At 38.7% G+C, this 20,862-nt stretch overlaps 3 protein-coding genes across 6 annotated transcripts in view; 1 reads left to right on the forward strand and 2 right to left on the reverse strand.

Moving 5' to 3' along the window:
• Window positions 1-5,050, reverse strand: part of LOC103379305 (aminopeptidase N-like) — a 16,956-nt gene extending 11,906 nt beyond the window's left edge. Inside the window, exons 1-3 of one of the 4 annotated variants that reach the window (XM_025055617.1) lie at window positions 4,821-5,050; window positions 2,845-2,955; window positions 214-960 (exon numbers count right to left, since the gene is read on the reverse strand). In XM_025055617.1, coding sequence (XP_024911385.1) covers window positions 214-821 — 608 coding nt within the window. In that variant the 5' untranslated portion in view covers window positions 822-960; window positions 2,845-2,955; window positions 4,821-5,050. Of the gene's footprint in view, window positions 1-213; window positions 961-1,080; window positions 2,754-2,844; window positions 2,956-4,820 lie in introns of those variants that run through there. The other 3 variants (XM_008310808.3, XM_025055618.1, XM_025055619.1) reach the window with 3 other exon arrangements.
• Window positions 5,051-5,199: 149 nt separating this feature from the next.
• LOC103379306 (adaptor related protein complex 3 subunit sigma 2) lies at window positions 5,200-12,268 on the reverse strand. The gene is made up of 6 exons (XM_008310810.3): window positions 12,068-12,268; window positions 11,519-11,610; window positions 10,972-11,083; window positions 10,735-10,806; window positions 8,773-8,880; window positions 5,200-6,598 (listed from the first exon to the last, which is right to left on the reverse strand). The coding sequence occupies exons 1-6, from the start codon at window positions 12,134-12,136 to the stop codon at window positions 6,473-6,475; spliced, it is 579 nt and encodes a 192-aa protein (XP_008309032.1). The 5' UTR covers window positions 12,137-12,268; the 3' UTR covers window positions 5,200-6,472.
• A 5,153-nt stretch (window positions 12,269-17,421) lies between these two features.
• The window catches only part of igf1rb (insulin-like growth factor 1b receptor), a 35,018-nt gene continuing 31,577 nt past the window's right edge, over window positions 17,422-20,862 (forward strand). Inside the window, exon 1 of the mRNA XM_008310811.3 lies at window positions 17,422-17,512. Coding sequence (XP_008309033.1) covers window positions 17,422-17,512 — 91 coding nt within the window. The remainder of the gene's footprint in view (window positions 17,513-20,862) is intronic.

Raw genomic sequence — 20,862 nt, forward strand, 5'->3', positions numbered from 1 at the left:
TTCATCAAAGCCCGGGAACGCTTTCCTGGCGAACGTTGCCTGCATCTGTGAGGCAGCGACAATTCTGCAAAAGTTTTTTTTTTTAAATAAAAACAAAAATTTTTCAGCTTTTTCATTCAACAATCCACCTCCAAAAATAAAAAAGACCTAAACCAACACACAGGACTCCCTTCACTGATGATGACTCGTGTGTGTTGCCAAGTCAGTGCTTACTTCTTCACACCGTCCTCCTCATATTCACTCCTGTAGAAGCCTTGGAGGTCGTCCGCCAGTTCGCCCTGAAATTCAGTGTGAAGTGCGTAAGTCGCTCCCACAGCGAGGCCTCTGCTCAGCTGAAGAACCAAATACTCAGTGTTTTCAACAAACCAGTGCTTCTGTATAGCAGGCGCAGTCACATGACCCAAGCCCCTCAGCGCAGCACCGGGGCCGGTGAGGTTGAGCTTGTTTGAGTGAATGATGACGAGGTCCGTCTCTTTCACGCAGTGGAAAACCACCACCGAGTGTCCGGTGAAGATGTAGAGACCGTCGGCGTCGGGCGTCAGCCTGGGCCACAGGGTCACGTTGTAGGTCACGGGAACAATAGAGCCTGGAAGTCTGAAGTGGTCCCACAGTTCCTTGGAAGCAGACGTGGTGGTGGAGGGTACAGCCGTGCTGGTGCTGGTGCTGGTGTCGTTGGATGATCCTCCTGCAGGACTGCCCAGATTCTTTGCCTTCTCCTTGTGGTAGACAGCGGACAGAGCTATAATTGTGGCCAAAGCGGTGACCCCCAGGACAAGCAGCCCGAGTCCCACATTTTTACTGATGTAGTAGACTTTCCCCATGACGGATTCAGAAGTCCAGAGCGGAGCTGCGGTGGGGTATCAGTCTGTGCTCATCCACCGCAGCAGTTTTCTACCCACCTCAGTTAATGGTTGACGTATTAACATGGCAAAAAAGTATCATCCAGTCTGAAGAAACAGCCTGAGGAAAAAAAAGCAAAACAAAAGAGGAATATCAGAATATGTGCAGTATCAACTTGAAATTTTGTTAATTTGCATGTTTTTAATCGGAGTTGCCAAACCGCTGGGTCCCGGACCTTACCTTGACTTAGCAATGATGAGGTAAAGCTTTAATCTGCAGTTCATGTAAGAAATGGATGTAGGTTTCTGATTATAAAGAACTGGATCAGTAGACGAGACTGAGCTCATCGTCTGTTGCAATGAAAATAATGTCAGTTTTGTAATTTATGATCCTATTTGATGGTAAACAGAGGAAAAGAAAAACACAACAGTGAGTTGAGACTAGACACTAGAGTTTTAGTTTTTATAAATGAACATGAACCTGATTATTTCTATATTTAAATAAATAAACGGAGGCATCATTTGCCATCTACGTATTCCTTCCCTAATTGTTCAAATGGTACATTTAGAAAATACTAACAATCTTTAATCCCTGATCTAAAATAACAAACTTATTTAATTAACATTTAAAGAAATATAGAAAATAAGCACGAGGAAAAATTCTGAGGAGGACTGGCTGAAAGTGGACTGGCTACATTAAACCCTCGAAGTGCGGCGATAAAGACACATAGTCCTCCCCGTACACATCGTCTGTGTGATAAACACGGCCGTAACTAAATGGGCCTGTGGCACAAACCACAAAATGTAGGTGGGCGTGGCCACAACCAACATTCTCATACCAATAAGCTTGTGTTGACCCGTGATTCATGGCTGTACCAGGCAGGGCCTCAACCTTCAGCTTAGCCTAGGAATGCATTCAGTTAAGAAAGACCATACTCTACCAGGTCAACAAAGTTCAACATAAAGTCTGGAGACGGAGAAAAGGGTTAAATAAACTGTTGTACGTACAGTAACCTCCCTCAGAACCATGGGTTGAATTGTGATTTTCTTTTTTTTGCCTGATATAAGATTGATACTATACTTGTCCGAGGGCCAGGATTTTTCCAGACACTCAAAAAAAATCATGCTTTTGTCTAACATTATTTTGTGTATTTTGGAATTGTTGATTGATCCTGCTGCTCGTGCTTATTTAAACGATTTCTGCAGTTACTCACGATCTTACATTGTGCTTGTCATCGCTACGAGTAACCTCAGATCAAAAGATCAAAATTTCTCACATAAAATACCAAGAGGCAACATCTGGAAGTAGTCTGATCTGTTAGAGCCACACAAATGTAGACGTGAAGTGTCGCTGGATTCTCTCCAGCCCAGATTAATGGGGAGAGTTACATCAGGAGGAACATCGGTATTAAAACATCTGCCAAATCGTGACTGTGGATTAATCATATTTGTCATCGCTAAGATAAACGTGATTCTCCTTTAATCACGTTCTATTGTGCAAAAACGCAAAAAAGATGACAGACAGTTCTGTCCAAGAGAGAGAGAAAATAAAGACGTCGACACAGAAAACCATGACATACCTTTTAGCAAAACACATTAAGTTAAAGTAAAGTTTTTCACAGCTAATGCCATGTGAACTTAACACCACACAGGTACGGAACATCTGGAAAAGATCTGATTAAACTCTCTCTGTGTGCAGACCAAGACCACACAAGCAAAGATCTGTGATTGGTCAATAATCCAAGGCATGTTCCAAACCATCTGTACCACCGCCTGAAGGAGGAAAACATTGATAGTGTCCAAGGAAGTACGTCTGCCCTGAACACACCACACCGTATCACAAACGTGGCACGATGGAGTAAGAGCAGAAGCAATGACACTTAAAAACAAACATGTTCCTTCGTTATTTTATTATCACAGAAATGTTCTCTAACTGGAGCTGGGGCGGCTCGACTTCTGCAGGGGTTTACAAGCTTTTTGTACCATGTATGTCATTAGTGCTTACTGATCAAATTGTATCAGGCTCTGACGAAATGTCTGGAAAGGCTTCTCTCTCTCTCTCATTAGGTAGGTCTAAGTATTGTTGCCAGTGTAGATCTAAAACAAACAAGTCGGTCTGAAAACAGATAAAAACAAAAAACAAACCTCAGTTCATATCTTTGTAGGATTTGCACCTTAAAGTCTTCAAACAGAGGGAGGTGGGTGTAACTACTGTAGCTTCCAGCCCTCTGTTCCCTGACACTTCAGAATATGTTTTTTTTATGATAGCTGCTCAGACAAAGTGCTCTCCACATTAATAAAAATGTAAACACTTTGAGTGAAATTTATGACTTTCTACGTCTCAAAATTTTTTTACAACTCTACTTTGCAAACGTACAGTTTTTATGAAGGCAGATGTTTACTCCTCCACACTTCACTGAGAGGAAAAAAATGTTGTAATTATTAATCCCTCTGGTATTTCTCCACAGCGTCATGAAGCAGCCGTGGATCAGTCAACGGTGGAGTCGTTTTATAATAATAGGTTGAGGGTTCGACCCTCACTTGGCTCGTCTACACGCTTGTGTCCTTCGACAACAAACTTCACTTCAGGTGACATGACAGTATGTGAGGAGCTGAGTTACATTAAAATATGTGTTTACTGTACACAAAAATGTACAGGACATTTGGGGGAAAACAAAACAAAAACCACAACATATTTTATAAAGAAAACTCCTTAATGTGAATACTTTTTTAAAGCATCTTATATTTGTAGAGTTTGTAAGTCTATAGACACTGAAATCATTACCGCCACCTGCAGGCTGAACTGGAGGTCTGTCATTTTTTCTAACCAAAACTTGTAACTTTGTGGAAAACTGGAGGTCTGTTATTTTTGGTTCTAACCAAAACTTGTAACTTTGTGGAGCACAGATTTGCTTAAAGATTCAACTAAGTAAATGGTTAAAAAATAAAATAATTAAACGCAACAGTTGAACTTGGCACAGTTTCAGTCAATCTGACCACAGATGTGCGCAGCAGTAGTTATAATCGCCCCAACACTTTCACTGCACCTAACATTGATTAATATACAGCACATAAATGGAAAGAGATTCCATACCATAAATTCTACAGCAGAACAGGTTGTAATTCCTCTGCTGTGCATTAAAAGCCAGGAGCTCGGACTCTGTGTCAGTTTGTGGAACACAATTAATGGAAAGCCCTGATAAAATGGAATTAAATTACAGAGCAATTTTAATCTAATCAACCAAAAAAAAATCCATCCATCCATTAGAGCCAGTTAATGAGTACGACGAGGACAACAAACACATATCCCTGTGTCAGCAAAGACAGAGATAATCTCATCAGGGGGAATGTTTGTGTTTTTGGGCAAAGTCACATATTTTCATAGAGTGACAATTTACAACAGTGGAGTCATGGGACCACCCACTGCAAGGATCGTCCACAGTTCTTACTCCACACTGCAACAGGCAATTTTAAAGACTTAAATAATCCCAAAGTTGTTGTTGTTTTTTGGGGGGGACAACTACGTTCAACTAACCTCTGTAACACCGACTCTAACCTGTTTTCACCTCCACACTGTACAGATGATCCTGTGTTAGCTGGAGATCAGCAGAACATATCACAGTCTGATCTACTGATGGAGGCAACTAAATACAGAGCCAGTGTTTTAAACTATGACTCTGAAAGTGTTCTTATTGAAATCTTCGTTTTTTGCTGCAAAACTTATATAGTAAAAACATTAATAAACAGTTAACCGCTGCTTTACATCTTCTGATTCAAGAGTAAAAGTCTCTTGATTTTAGAACAGGCAAAACAGAACTATTTACACGACAGCATCGTTCTGTTGTTGTTGTTAAAAAACACAGTGATTTTGTTCCAAATGCCAGAGGTTTTAAAAGCTTGAAAAGAGATTTAAAAAAAAAAACATGTGAAGAATATCAGAAGCAAAGTGACATGAAAAAAAGGAAGTAAAACAGTACGTACCGAATCTCCTGCAGCGGATCACTGACACAAAACCTGACGCATGTCTGCACGGGACGCACAAGTTGAGCCGGACTGTTCTTAGCTGATGTGAAACACTCGCAGTCTGCATCTGTGAGGGTGGGGGTGGGAGGTGGTGGTACTACCTCCTCTATTTAAAAAAAATGGATTAAGGAGTTGTTGCTGAATAAACCAAATGAAAATGTGCTGGAGCAAAAAAAAAAAACCAAACCAAAACACAACCACATTCTTTTACAGTAGCATCAAGAACAATTTGGTGAAAGTTTCTGCTGATGCATAATGACTTACCCAGCCTGGTTGGGAGATAAGAAAAAGTTTGTGTCTGTGAATAAATATGATTTTTTTTAAAAAACACAACAACTATGTGATTTTAATTTATTAAATCTCTCGGCGGGGAGGTTTGACAGGAATTGATGGTTAAATAAATGACTTACAAGGTTTGGTCTGGATGTCAATCACGACGATTCTATCAGACAGACAGGACACAGTCAAAACAACACACTTAAAATCATAGACATAAAGCATTCCGTTGCCCCTTAACCATAACAATTACAAATACATACCTAATCTGACCTGAACTCAAATCCTAACTCCAGACTAAATCTTGACCCACCTGGTAACCTCTCACTCAGTAGAGAAAGGGCAAAATGTCACCACCAAGACACGTCGTCAAGATGACAGCATTTTCTTTATGTACACACTAGTACCAAATATCTCTCTCTCTCTCTCTCTCTCAGTGTTGTTTAGTGAGCACTTTACAGACACAAGTCATTCTGAAGCGCCCGACCGTAATACCACAACGATCCTAATCCTTACACTAACTCTGATTTGATCCTAATTCTAACACGTCATTAAAAGGAAATCTTAAACCTCAGAATCATCTCTCACTCAGTGGGGATCCTTTTTTTAAATTTACAATATTTCCATATTTGCGTAGCTACAGAAGGATCTCTCTTTCTTTGTACAAAAAACACATTCAGAAAATCAGAGCTATGTATCCTGAGTGCAGCGTGCACCCTGGAGAAGAATTAAATCATTCACAAATCATAAGAATGTCAGAGATGCCATAAATTAGAGAGAAGGGAAAATAAACAATGACAGGAGCCAAGCTAAGCTAAGGAGTCTGATCCCCGCTCTGTTGGAACAGGAGATAAAGATGTGTTTAAGTCATTACAGCACACTGCAGCAGGGTCATATTACAGTGAACCCCTTCAGACAGCAGGGAATGTTTTCAAAACTGAGGCTGAACAACCGGTGATGAATGTTGGAGATTTGGAAGTGATATGCAGGCGAACCAGCAGTCGTTTTTCTTTCAGACACGGCCAGAAATCACGGGCAGAGCATCGGACAACGCAAGAAATAATGGATATGTGAAGATGGCCTAATTATTCCTCATATTTTCATCGCGGTAAGCTTTGTCTACAGGTTGAGAAAGCAGAAGTGGAAAATCACTCTACAGCTCATCTCCTGTTCATGTGAAAAGATTGGAATAAGTGTGAGAGTGGGCTGCAGAGGAGTACGGTATGCGAGCTGTATTACAAACGGTTTCCTCTGTCTTGGCTATAGAGCTTGGTGGAAAAGGAACAGAAACGTCATCGGTACATCAGCCCAGAAGAGCTCAGGCGGGACACTTCTCAGAAGGGGGAGAGGCTCGGAACTTTGATATTGATGTCTCCGATGTTGATGTTTCGAGGAATCTCTGGCAGGTTCATGTTCTTCACAGCAGAGACTGCACGAGCTGGGGCTGCTGACAGACCGCCCTGCCCCAAAAGAAACAAGAGAGAAAAAACAACTTTACGACCTCGGTGGAAGTCTTACCTCCGCACAGCATCTGTGCCAAGAACCCGAGGACTCTGTTAAAAGGTCATTCTCTTAATATTCTTTTCAGATCAGTGCACGTTTTCACAAAACCAAATGTGAAGAAGAAAAAAAAAAAACATCCTGTGGACTATGTCTAAATGTAGCACTTCTACTAACTTTTCACATTTAAAAAAAGTGACAAACACCACTGGTTTCAATTTGTTCTTAGTTATACGAGATCGAATTTGGAACAAGGTCTTTTTTAAATTCTGATTCATCCTGTCAACAGAGAGGAGCAGCAGCAGCAGTAGTAGTAGTAGTATAATTCTGATTCATCCTGTCAACAGGGAGGAGCAGCAGCAGTAGTAGTAGTAGTAGTAGTAGTAGTAGTTTTGTTCCTGATGTAATCTGACCTGGATCGCTAAGTATGAAGAAAATATATATATAAAAATATTAGTCACTTATTTGTCTTTGCAATCCACACAGGCTGCCCCAGGAGGCGCCATTGTGTACATGGTTCCTCTGGGGTTCAAACCCAGGGCCTTCTGGGCGTAAGGCAGGCTTGATAGCCGCTACACTACGGAACCACAAAAGGAAAAGCAAATTTTGCTGTCACACTTCTTCTTACTCCTTAAGAGCCAGTTTAAACAACTAAACAGATGTTTTATCACAGAGGATCATCTGCCTCCATCTCACCGTATCCCTCTGCTCACTCTGCTTTTACTGCAGCGATCTACAAGCCACTTGTATTGTTCCTACATTTACTGTTTTATAATCCTTAAAAGTCTGAAAATGTGTCTCAAAACAAGCCACTCCAAATTCACCCATTTTGAGATGTCACAAAGTGACAAGTCATCACCGTTGCACTGGATTAGCAACACCCGGACCACCTACTACTGTGGATTTGACACTCGCTTTACTCCTACGTAACTGCCAGCGGTATCATGTACAGCCCAAAAGCTGAGCACAGCTGCTCATTTAGCACAGCGCTAATAAAACAAGTGCTGTAATATGTAAAAACACTTGAGGCGCTAGAAATGGGTCATCATCTGCAGCAACACAGAGAGGAAGGCAAAGGAAGGCCACACGACCGTCTTTAATCTAGGTAACAACATAATGAACTATAATATATTTTAAATATTATATATATTGAAATTATTATTGATAACACCACTTACAATCTTAAACAACTGTATTCTTGCCCTCTCATGAACATAAACTTCTAATTCTAATAATATGCAGCATATAACAAAATCTGAGCTGATGCATCCTGATTGACTACAATCACGTGACTGAAAGAAAAAAAATGTGTCTGGGGTTGCCAGAAATTTGTGACGTCAACATAGGGTCACAAGTTAAAAAAGGTTGGGAATCACTGATCTCGGTCCGTTCTTGGCTCGACCAACATCTGGAGCTTCTTCTTTTTCTAAGCCTGATTCTGGCTCAAACATTTTCCATTGGCCAAAAAAAAAAAACCAAAACCAAACACATGTTCAAAATGTGGCTATTACATAAGTGCCAAAAGAACCCTGTGCTCTCACTGTATTGGACCGTAGCATGTGACTCAAATGTCCTTTAGACATGAAGTAAAGAATTCGGTTTTTTTATTTTCATTAAAGTAGCATCATTTGTCCACTTTAACGTGTGCTAAAGAATTAATTTTTTTATATCATTTGTCCACTTTAACGTGTGCTAACCTAGTATCTGTGCTGTTTGAAGAACAACAGTTCCTGTGTCTTGTCACATACATTTGCAATTCTGATCAGTGTTGTCGTAGCTGTTCAGCAGATGTTCTCACATTCAGTGTTTTTAATCAACTCAAAAGAAAACCTACACTTCATGTCTTTGTGTTGACTCACTGGACATCAACACACGTGTTTTTTGTCTCCTGTGGTTGACCAGCAGGATGTGACATTGGGGTCTTGGCTATTGGCCTTTTTTTTTTTAGTTCTGTTCAATCTTCATCCAACTGAGAACTACATGACAGCATAAGCAAATAATTCTGTTAATTTCAAATGCCAGCGCGTCGACTTTGATGCACACGTGTTCACACGAGTTCATGAACATGACATCATCCTAAACCCTAAATGTTTGTGAAAAGGCACGGTCTCCATTGCGGCTCAAAGGCTCTCACCTCCGACTTCTCCATGCGGTTCTGCACCTCCACCTGAGCGACAATTTCGTTCATGTTCGTCTCCAGAACCATGCCGCCCATCACCACTTCCTGTAAGATGTAGTGTACCTGCAGAACAGTAAAAGGCAGACAATAATACACAGCAGCTGTCTTTTTTAAATGCACTGCAGTCGCATAATGAAGAACCATGCAGCCGGCGGCGTAAATCTGTGGACGCCGGCGGCTCCAAATGTCTGTTTGAATTTCTGTTTGTTTACAAATGTGTCATGTTTATACACTCAGCTCTTCACTTTTTATAACTGAGGGATGATAGAGGTATAAAGGGGCCATTTGTCTCTGAAAAAAGTACTGTGGCTGACAGATTACTCAAAGGAAAATTGTTTACTCCAGCAGGACTTGTGGTAACAGAATGAGTTTATGAGATCACCAGGTTTTGGTTTGTTTGTTTTATCTGTGTCACTGATTCACTGCAAGAGGTTTTCTACTCTTTCTGTGGAAATGGGAATGACTTTTGGAATAGAAGAAGGAGTCACAGCGGCATCTCTGAAATTACTTAATGTTAAACTGTTATTTTCCTATTACCATTGTTAACTGTTATAGTGATATGACAGTGTATTGAGACAAATTCAGGTAATACGTCCCTTGTTTGTTGTGTAATTTGTAAAAAATAAAAGATATTTAAAGAATACACAGTTGTAACTAAATACAAACAGATTTGGTCCAGTTACTGTGGCTTTCTCAAAGCAAGGGCTTTTCAACCCAACAGAAATATTTCCAAGTTTCTTCTTGGGAACATTCCTCAGGCCAAACCCCGCTGCACCACATGACATCAATTTCCTGCTGGGAAAATTGAATCAAGATGGCTGGAGATGGTTATGATTAGTCAACAGCAATCATTTTCTCTCCTCTGCAAGTTCCAGACACAGAAAAAGGTATTGTATTTTAGCCTGAACAATACAGCGTCTGATTCAAGCCAAAGGGGCATCTGTGGGTTTGGAGAGATCGTTGGACTTCAGTTATACACATTTAAAGTGATGTTTGAGGACAGCTGGTTTCAGTAATGTCTGGCTGCCACATTTTAAACCAGTATTACTTTCTTAAATTATTTAGAAAACTACACTGACTTTATATTATAACCCATTCAAACTTTCTTGCACTATTATCAAACGGTAGTACAAAATATGGCCCCAAGTGAAGAGTGTTTTTAGTAGGGATGGGATATTTCAGATCTGTGGCATCAGATTTATTTATAAAACCTAATTAATGATGAAGAGATTTCAAATTTGACAAACGGCAACATTAAAAACAAAACCTCTGTCAACACATTAAAAAGAAATGGCCCAATTCCAACAATGCAGATGTTTCTGAAAAGCAACTAGCTGCATGGGAAAGCAGACATATTCACACCACATATTACACATGATTCATGGCCAACATATTTCACTTGAATATAGAAATAAATAATAAATGGTCTGCACTAATTGCGAGAATAAAAAATAACTCTAAGCCATAACTATTACAGTTTGAAAATAAATCTTATGAATTTCTGCCTTAAAAGACCATAAAACGTCATTATGAACACAGGGAGACTGTTACGGAAAATTATTAAGTAACGCCACCTACTGTTGTAAGGAAAGCCGAGAATGCACATTAAGTGGTTTTATTTAAATGAGTTGTGGCATTCTCGGCAGAAAATATTTTTTTGCTACTTATCGCAACCAAATTTTTTCTGCCAACTAATGTTTTTGGCTCTTGTGTTATTAGTCTCATTCTATATTGAGTTTAAACATATATAAAAACTCCAGATGTCACCCAGGTCTAGCTTGTGCCCAAGAACATTATATTAGATGAAAAAATATATATCATTGATGAACAGGGTCAACTTCTATCAGTAATTTCTTTCAGATTCACAAAATAACAATACTGATATATTTCGTATGTAAACTTCTGCTCCTGGCTCACCTTGTCCATGTGAAATATGAGGTCCAGCTCACAAACATTTTCAAAGCATTTATCAAGCGTTTCCACAAACACCTATGAAGAAAAGGATTTGTTTTAACATCTCACTAAAAGACCAAATATCTGCTGTATAAGTAGCTAAGAGTATACTCACATCATTTACATGGAATTATTGTCTATCACATTAGGAAGTATGTCACTGAGCATTATGTTCATAAAAAGAAGATTGTAAAAGCTGACCTGTATCAGGCCCAGACTGCCGAGCTCGCTCTCAGAAGAGTCCACACAGAAGACAAAGTACAGTGTTGCATAGTGTCTGTAGATCAGTTTGTAATCTGAGCCACCAATTAGACTGAAATAGATACAATTATATATATATATTAATAAAACAAAGTTCAACAGGTTCCTTTCAAATAAAAAATAAATAAATGCACCCATCTAGTGTAGATAGCTGCATTGCATAATATTATAAAATAATAAAATGTGTGAAAACTGGATATCTAAAGTCTTGTGTTTGCCTCCATCTAATGGTTTGAAAATAGCAACTGCACTGGGTTTAAAGCAAATCATGCTTAAAGTTCTGTTTAATGACACAGCACAGTCTGACCTCAACTGAAGCTCTGCCTTTAACACCTGATTAACACAATGATATTGTAATTTGTTACATACGTATACTTTTCTCGATAAAAACTACATTAAGCTTTGTCACTGCAAGAACAGTGATGAGCTAATTTACGATTACAACAAAAGTATTAGAAAATAAAATCGTTTTGGTAGTTAATCTTGCCTTCCACCCTCCAAGAAGTTGCAGACATTGTCATCCCTCTTTGATACCAAATGGAAAGTCTCTCGAATTATCTGCTGCTGCATTTCCTCAGTCTGTAGGAAAGGTAGGGTTAGTCTGGCTAATTAGCAAAAAATACAACTACAACATGATACACGGTCTAGTGTGTTAATGTAACAGAAAACCACAAAACAAATACAGAAATCCGTCTTCTTTGTAAGTTATCAGTGTTTTTGTAAATTATTTGTTTTCTAGCATATTGGCGACCAAACAAACCAACGCAATTAACGGACTCGAACACTGAAACAATAAATTGTCATTTTTGTAACACAGAACGGTTACCAGCACAGACTAATAATTTGTGCTCATCTTGTGCACCAAATCTTTGATGTGATTTTAATTACAATAAAAGTTTGTGCTCATCTTTTGCACCAAATCTTTGATGTGATTTTAATTTGAATGCCTACAATTGGTACGCTAACTGTCACTCTACCAGCAATGACAGCTGGTAATTTAAAGACAAGATGCACCATTGGCTCCAAACATACTTACGAAATACTGATAGAATCTAATCAGTCGCGGTTTCCCGTGGTTGTTAAATATTAAAATTGCTTTAATCATTTTTTCTTTTTTGTCGAACAATTTAAAATATCAAACTGTTAACAGAATACTCGATTTTTGACCACTAGAATGGCGTTAGCTGCGGTGCTAAATAGATTCTAGAAAACTTCCGGTTAGGTGTTCACGTTCAGCGACCGACAAATAACAAAAGCATCGTTTTGGGTTCCGGCTATTGGTTTCATCATTTTAATTTTAATTTACATATATTGTCGTTACTGTTATGATTTTAAAAATAAAAATAAAAAAACAATAGTCAAACTCAGCATGTGCGGACTGCAGTAACATCGGTCAACTTTGTTGGACCAATTAATCTCTGACACCGGGGGTCTGATAAAACGGATATAAAACCACATCTATCTAACATGCGTGTTTTGCTGCCACCCCATGGAAATGTCTAGCACATGCATCAGAACCTGAGTCACAACAGACTTATTTAATAATTGTTTTACACAGCTTGTTTTCATGTCCTAATTACACGTAACACACAAGTCAAAATCTAGGGTGTTTACATTTATTGTCTACATAAGTGTGTAATTGTATATTTTTGTACATATATTCATATAGAAAAACTCAGAAGCATGATGGTAACTGATACATCATTGCTGTTTTTCCACCAGCTCAAAACAGAAAGTCTATTTTTATAACCTCCAGCAACCTCTGTCAGTAAGATGTAGAAGAATGTGCGCAAATGTACTAAAAGTAAAACATGACTCACAAAACACTGTGGAAACCTACAATGTCAAAACAATGTCAGTGTGATGTTTTCAATAAAAATGGACAAATGTGTCAAAAATATGTATTTCTGGTTCCAGGTATGTCAAAATGATTTAATAATGAAGGGTGTCTACCATTCTCCCATAAGCAGTGTATTGCGTACTATATTGTGGTAGATTAAATGTTTAATTACATAACTAAAGCATTTAATTTTTTATTAAAATAATTATGTGCCATAATATGTTGATTAAGCATTTTCTTACACAAACAGTGGTCTCATATCTTATTTCTTCTATTTGCACTTCAGTGCAGGGTGTTTGTCATATCATAGCCGTGGCCAACATCTGTTTTTGTTGCTCCAGTTGATGGTCAGGACTTCTGGTGTTTTCCCACGTCAGTGGTTCCTCTCAAAATAACATAAGAACACTGTTTTGGCTTATGTCTCCTCAAGTTTCACATGAGCTAAAAACCAGGCCCAGATTTCTGGCCATTTCATATGACACTGAAGTTACAAACTACAAGTGGAAAGCACATAGTTGATTCTATAAATAGCCGTGAACTGACTGGCCAATCAGCACATTGCTCAGTGACCATTACATTCAAAATGAAGTAGGGGCAGAAAGTGACTCGCCCCCGCATACTTCGCATACTTTCACCAAACAACAGAGAAAATGTTAAGGAGATCAGGCTAGTGAGATGACATCAAAGCAATGATAGTTGTGATTTAAAAAAAGCTCTGACTTTGTTCAGAATTAAGGCATTTCAAACAAATTACAGTATACATCAATTAATTTTACAACATTTGTTAACAGGTGCATGTTGTAAAACATGGCATTTATAACTGAATTATTCAAAAAAGTGTTAGGGACAGATTTTATCACCTGCAATAGAAACCGCAACTCTGTAGAAGAACTGATAGACATATAGTATATGTTTGATGAAAAGTAAAAACAATACATATATATATATATATATATTTAAAAAACTTCAAGGTTTTTATTTTTTGATACATAGATAACATTATCATAATAAGAATAATAATAATAGCAATACTGATAATTATATGTAGGTTTAATTACAAATAGACAGACAACACCATATTTTCTTTGTGGAACAAATACTTTACATATTATTATTAATATTACTATAATTTCTGGTTTTATAATAAAAAATCATTATTATTATTGTTGTTAGTATTAGTAGTATTATTTTACCTAGAGCCAAATTGATATCACATTTGATTTATAAAACCTAATTAATTCATGTATATTTAAACAGAATAAAATCCATATGAACACATAAAGTTACAAAAACTAAACTAAAAATTTTGATTAAATAAGTTGGGACTCACCTCACATGACCTCAACCTGCAAACCAAACCGACGACATCACACAGTCAGACCCCATTTCCTGCTCTGATTTCATATCCATTAATTCTCTGTTATACGTCTTTAATTATTAGTGTCACAAAGCCGCGGTTCTGTTGTCTGCAAATCTTCTATTAGTTCCTTCCTTTATTCACTTGCTCCTGCATGAGCACAGTAGAAAACAAGACACTCATTAGCATGTGTGGCCTGTTGGTGGCAAACAGACTTATTTCCACATGAGTGCAGTGCAAGAATGTATTTCAACGGGACAGTCGTGGTAGGTGGGCTCAATGGTTGCCTTCATAGGGTCTCTAATAGGCACTTAACAAATGCAAGGGGACAAGCACAACATTCTCTGGCACAGTAGGGGTCATGTTTGTACAGTGAGCACTTGTTATGGGATGACTCACTGTATCGGAACTCTTGGGTGGTCACTGATATTGGCTTCATATTTAATGTGCATTCTGGAGTCTTCTCTTCATGCTAATTGATGGATTGTGACTGATGTTGAGTGCTGTCTGCCAGAGCTGAGGTAATGTGTGCCATCCAAATAATGGCTCTGAGCTCTGCTCTGTGAAGTGATGAAAGCAGCCTGTAATTACAGGGATAATCAAAACTGTCAGGGGCTCTTCTATGGATGGGTTTGTTTACTGTCTACTTCTCCCACAACGTCACTAGCTGCTGGCCCTTTTTCCTCAGCGTGGGCCTCAGATCTCCAAGGAAGTTGTAAAAATACCTGTCTGGGTCCGGGGTCAGGAAAAAGAAAAAAGAAAGAAAAAGAGATTCTTGATCTCTTTGTACTTGAGAGACAACTTATTCGGGTAATAGCTTAATTAGACACCAGGCCTCAGTGTTGAGATTAATATATATTTATATGTAACAAACAGGTAATATGCTGACCTGCTAAGAGGTTTATTAAAATACAAAGAAGGCACCTTGTCATTACTTGTCACAGCCATTTGTTTCTTTTTGGAAAGTGACAAGTTCAAAAATAGTTACATCGACTAACTTTTGGACGGAGTAGGTTTCTTGAAGACGTTATTATTAAGAATTTATAAGAATTTAAAAAATGAAAGTGTTGCAATAGGAGAAACAAAGTGCAATGGCTAAAATGTGGAAAACTAACAACAGTGTTGAAATACAAAAAAGACCAGTTGAAAGGTTCACTTTAACGAAATGATTATTTGTAAACTGTTCAGCATAGCAGGATGAAATCAGTTAAAAATAATCAAAAATGATCATTTTTTTCTGGTAATTTTTGTTTATTTTTTAATTCATAACTGAATAAACACAATCTCAAAATCTTCCGGTTTTTTTACTACTAGTAGTAGTTTATTAGTCGTAGCAATACTAGTTATAATAAGATGAGACATAACACTTACAGTAGTAGTAACAATATTTGAAGTAATCGTAGTAATGACACATCTCACATTTTCCAGATCATGGACGCGCAGTTATTTTCTATTACCTCACGGTGGCAGCATTTTGGCTTTCTCATGTGGAAAGATAACATTTAGAGGCTTATTATTATGTCTGCGATACTTATTGTGATAATTTCGTAACACTATTAAATGTTAAACAAAAATGCTAAGTTGGTTTTCAAGAATACCCTTCCAGACGAGTTATGATACCACACCGCGTAGTTTGAATTAGGTCACGCGTCATAGTTGTTTATTACAAATAAAGCTGGCACGTTACAGCTGCTAATGATCGACGTATGGCATGTGTAGAATCTGCATATCATTTAATAACAGGCCGTTGTAAAATAATGTCCACTGTTGTCTGGGATAGAGATACAGAGGCACAATCCTCCGACGTATGTTTTTGAGAAGCAAAACAACCCTGATCCAGGATCGGTGTCCCGGATTTCTAACACACCGAATCGTAAACGGAGGTGGAACGCCGGTGACCAGAGAGTAGAAGGAATCAAGAGGTCTTACTATGTGTTTTTTCCTTCAGCAAAAGCGAAGACGAGCTCGCTTAAGTGTGGCGGTAAAACAAAAATAGCGTGTAACTGAAGGTAGTCATTAAAAAGAAAACCAAACATACATCGGGTTGTTGTCTTACTCAATCGCAAAATAAGCAACCCATTAATTAATGTAGTATGTTTCGACCAGATCACTGAAAAAAAACAAAAACTAAAAGAGATAAACGTGGCCTTCATATGATGAGTACCAGATCAGTAAACGTAGCCTTCATATGATGAGTACCAGATCAGTCACTATGGTAACTGCTATCCAGCGGTCTCCAAACTGCAGTCATAGAGCGACGCCCACTCTTTACAGACTGGAAGGCGGGGCAAAAAGCTCGAGTGATCCATCTTTCGAAACGGAGACGATCTCTGTTCACGGCGCCGTGTTTACAGCGAACACGACAGACTGCAGACTGAGCGAGAGAGGCTGTGACTGTACCTGTTCGTTAATCTGTCTGACCGCGCGGCTCATTCTGCTTTATATTGTCGGGAGGGCATTAGATAAGTAGAGAACACAGAGAAGGAAGGTCAAATTGTTGGCTTTCCTCTGGTAGGAGGCTGAATTATCGCTGCCACAACAACGCGGTGCGTGTGTGCATGATGAGAGACTGAGGAGGAGGAGGAGAAGGAGAAGGGGGAGGAGGGAGAAGGAGGCTGCGGTCTAAAACCACACTTATCCTGGATATTTTGAACCAAACGTCGTGTCGTTCGTACAAAGGGGCTGTGTATTCGATAATAATGGCGTTTTACGACCTGGGCCGACTCTTTCCGTACAATTTTAATGGGGTTTAACCGATATCTGCCTCCCGAGGATTCTCCAGCAGCGGAACGCTGAACGTTTTTTCTTCCCGATATGGAGCGTGAAGATGCGGATTACAGAGGAATCCCCTTCGCTGGTTTAGCCGCATTGGGTTTTATTATTCATTTCAGTTCTTAGTTATTTTTGGCTGGAATAAATAACTAAAAAAGAGCATCTTTTGGAAGTATAAGTTGGTAATTTTTCTTCCTTTTTGGAGCACGGTTCGACTCCCATTTGGAAACGTGAGAGCTGCCCTGTTAGCCCGACTGTAGTAACGTTAGCTTTAGCTCCCTTAGCCGACTAATAGCAAAAAAGTGCTGCCTGGAGATAGCTTTTTAACTGGACGTTCTAAATTATTCCGACCGATTCGGTCGACGCTTTGTTTCCTCCACATACTTATTTCTAAGATTTGGGAGGATTTTCTCGTCCAGGAATGAGGCCTCGAACAGAACGGAACCGCTTGACCTTGTTTTGGGGTCTGATGCTGGGTCTGTCGTCCTGCCTGTGGCCCGCCACCGCAGAGAGTAAGTAATGCCACTCCACACGGCCAGACACGGAGACATTTGTTAAGCCATGCTCCCCGCTCCAGTTCTGTTTAAATATACAAAACAATCCATAGAGGGATTTATAGTTTTATTTGAAATACTAATGTATGAAGTAGAACAAAATTGTAACGAGACGGCTACGTGCTATTTTTTTATTATCCCTGAAATTTCTCAGATTTGTAACGGAAAACTATTAGCAGTTCCCGATACAATAACTGTTGTAAATCACAGCGTAGTTGACTGAACAAAACACAATGCGGTTTTTTTCATCATCATTATTTTTCATGGTTAAAGAATACGAATTTTTATTTATTATCATACCGTTCATACTTGGCTGAAAAGTAGCTTTAATGTTGCAAACCTGAACAGCGTGTATTAGATAGGACAATCTGTAAAAAACCGAAGAAATAAAAGAAAATACGGTCATATATAAAATAGTTTACTGTAAGAGAGTGGAGACAAGTCAACAAAGGTAGTCGGTTCTCATGAAGAAAGGAAGGAGTGCGAAAGAGGGCTAAAGAAATGTATTCCACAAATACAAAAATGGGGAATTCCATTTATGTGTTTACCTAAACTTTAATGAATAACATTAATGTTGAAACCACCAGCCAGGAATTTAGCAAATATGGCTCTGTCGTCATTTAATCTGTTTGTCCCTGACAAAATTACCTCCTTATTCCCTATTTATAGTAACACATTATAAACAACAGCCCTTTTTACAGTTGTGGATAAGAACTTCTGTGGGGATTGTGAGGCAGTGGAATGTTCTGAACGTGTTTGTTCAATAGCATCACTGTGCTTTTTCCTCAGAGGTAATCCGTTAATTATTCTCCCCTGCTAAACAAACTTGAGGATACTCTGACCTTGTAGAAAAATTCCAGAAATGCCAGATTTTTACACATGAATTGATAAATTAGTGCTACTTCTTCCACACAATCAAAATTTAAATTTAAGTTTATACAATATATTGGAGTAATATGTAAAAATAACTTTTGAAACTATTGCAGAACATTGATTCCATTCACATGACTTAGGTGGTTGTTGTTACTAACTCTAGTGAGACGTTGTAGTGACTAACCATGGCATTAAGCTTCCGTCAGCTTGTAAACCTTCATATTAAATTTTTTCCATGTTTCCAGCTCTACTGTAAACAAGCCTTCTGGATTTATCCCATTCATCGTGACATGTTGGGGAGGGCTGGGTCAGGGGGTTGAACCAGGGTCTGGGTTTAAAATAGAACAAGCCGAAGTATATTCACAAGCAAAACAGACTAAGTTTTGTAGATTGAAAAGAGTGATCAGCTTGCGAAATGTTTCTTTTAGGTTTACTGTAAAACCTAATTTGTTACAGGACAGGACTAAAAAACAGTGATGCTTCTATTGATGTTGTACATATTATCCACATGTTAAGCTGCTTGATGTTCCCTTGTGTGATTTTTACGTTAAGCATTTCTGGCTGTTTACAGTATCAGATGGGACTCAAGAGTAGCTGCTAGCTATCTGTTACCCAGACCCTGCCTTACAGATGTACCAAACAAGTTTGATTTATCAAGGAATGATCTTGCTTAGGATTCCTTAGGCATTTCTTCTCACTTTGCATTGCATGTGGAGTATTTATGATTCCCCCAGCTCCCAACCCCCCAGCAGTCTGTCACTGACAGTATGGAACTTGGGAGTACACAAACTTGCTGCAGTCCAGTGACAGTGAATGCTGCACCAACCTTGACATAGATAGATAGATAGAACTTTATTAATCCCTTGGGATTTCCCTTCAGGAAATTAAGGAAATTGAGGGAACATTGCTTCCTATTTTTTGTCCTATGGGTCTTGTAGTGGACTTCCTCTAATTGTCTGCCGAGGGTCTAGGTGCTGCACTTGGGCAGGGAAAGGTTATCAAATGCAAATATGTGATCTAACGGCTTGCCAAAGCTCCAGAGATAAGCCTGTTTACCTTGCTGTTTTAGAATTTGTCACAGAAGTACAGAACCATTACACCTGCTATAAGTATTTTTAGGAAGTATGTTCAAAATCTGATCAAAAAGCTTTATTCACGATTGCACAAGCGTGGTCAGGAGCAGTTCCCATGTAAGGTGGCCATGCTGGCATTGCTGTGAGGCCACGAAGGGTGAAGCCCTGAGCCTGTTGTGATGTAACATCACTAGGCAGTGTGTCTTTTTACAGGCCTGGTTGGTGGGATTAAATTAACAGGTATGCAGCTTGCTGAACGCTGCTGGCAATGCTCACTGACAAGTAGATTACAGAGAGAGACACATCCGCCATACCAGTATACTGCCTCACACCAAAGGCATTTTATAATCGTTCACAATGGTCTTTCAAGTCTTGTTTCTTTTATCTTTGTAGTTTGATACTGTCCCAGCTTCATATGGTTTGGAGCAGTGGCTCTTTTAGAGGGTAGACACGTTTGCTTTTTCAAAATTTGTATTTTATTTTAGAATTTTGCAATTCACTGACCATTGATACTTTACTGTAAACACTTTATTGAGACTTAGGTTCTCTGAAAAACAGAAGCTACAAACCACTGTCTGTTTGATGCTGTTACAGCTGCAATTCCTGTCTATGGCTTTTAAAAAAACAACAAGTGTGTAGAGTCGCTATATCTGGTCAGAGCCCCATGCTTCCTATATCATTGTACTACATAAAGAGATAGTACAGTTATATTTGAAATGTAGCAGAGCGGCAATGAAAAATCCAGTTAATAATGACTAATGAATCCTGAACTCATTGCTATCTATTAAAGGTAGCAGACAAATATTTTGTTGCTATTGTTACTAAACAATTAATTTTTTTACTTTCTGAACTTATTTAGGGTCATTTAGGGTAACTGAAAAAAAATTACATTTCAGATAACACTATTAATTTTTTTTCATAGTCATATAATTATCCTAATCTTCCCTACAGCCCAGGAACATGACAGCATTTGTTGGATTAAGTCGTGTTTCTACTTGTGTAAAGCACTGTGGCATGGACCTGTGTAGGCTGGGCATGCGCTTCAAGTAGACATAAAAGCATTTAAAAACATGTGTCGATAAGGTGTTTACCTCTAGGTGGTGTACAAAAAGTCCATAAATAGTTAATCAGTGAGTAACTTAATATTGTAATATGGTCTGCTGTTGAAGCATAGACTAGTGACTTTAGACCAGACTATTGCCTTTTATTCTATTTAGCTTGTAATCAGGAGTTTAGTCCCTGAGTGAAACTTAGTTTCTTTCTAAATTAAGTTTAAAAGTTCTGTTAGGCAACTGGACGTGAAGTTGCCTAACGTCCAGTTGCCTAACTGAAATTTTAAAGTGTTGCCTAACATCCAGTTGC

This window comes from Cynoglossus semilaevis, chromosome 5 (genome assembly GCF_000523025.1).
Source record: "Cynoglossus semilaevis isolate Cse_v1.0 chromosome 5, Cse_v1.0, whole genome shotgun sequence".
Lineage (NCBI taxonomy): Eukaryota > Metazoa > Chordata > Actinopteri > Pleuronectiformes > Cynoglossidae > Cynoglossus > Cynoglossus semilaevis.

Coding starts and splice junctions, on each gene's coding strand:
- LOC103379306 (XM_008310810.3), bottom strand. CDS start 12,136: ATGATTAAAGCAATTTTAATATTTAACAACCACGGGAAACCGCGACTG. Junction 11,084..11,518: donor AACTTCTTGGAGGGTGGAAG/GCAAGATTAACT, acceptor TATCTATTTCAG/TCTAATTGGTGGCTCAGATT. Junction 6,599..8,772: donor ACCGCATGGAGAAGTCGGAG/GTGAGAGCCTTT, acceptor CTTTTGGGGCAG/GGCGGTCTGTCAGCAGCCCC.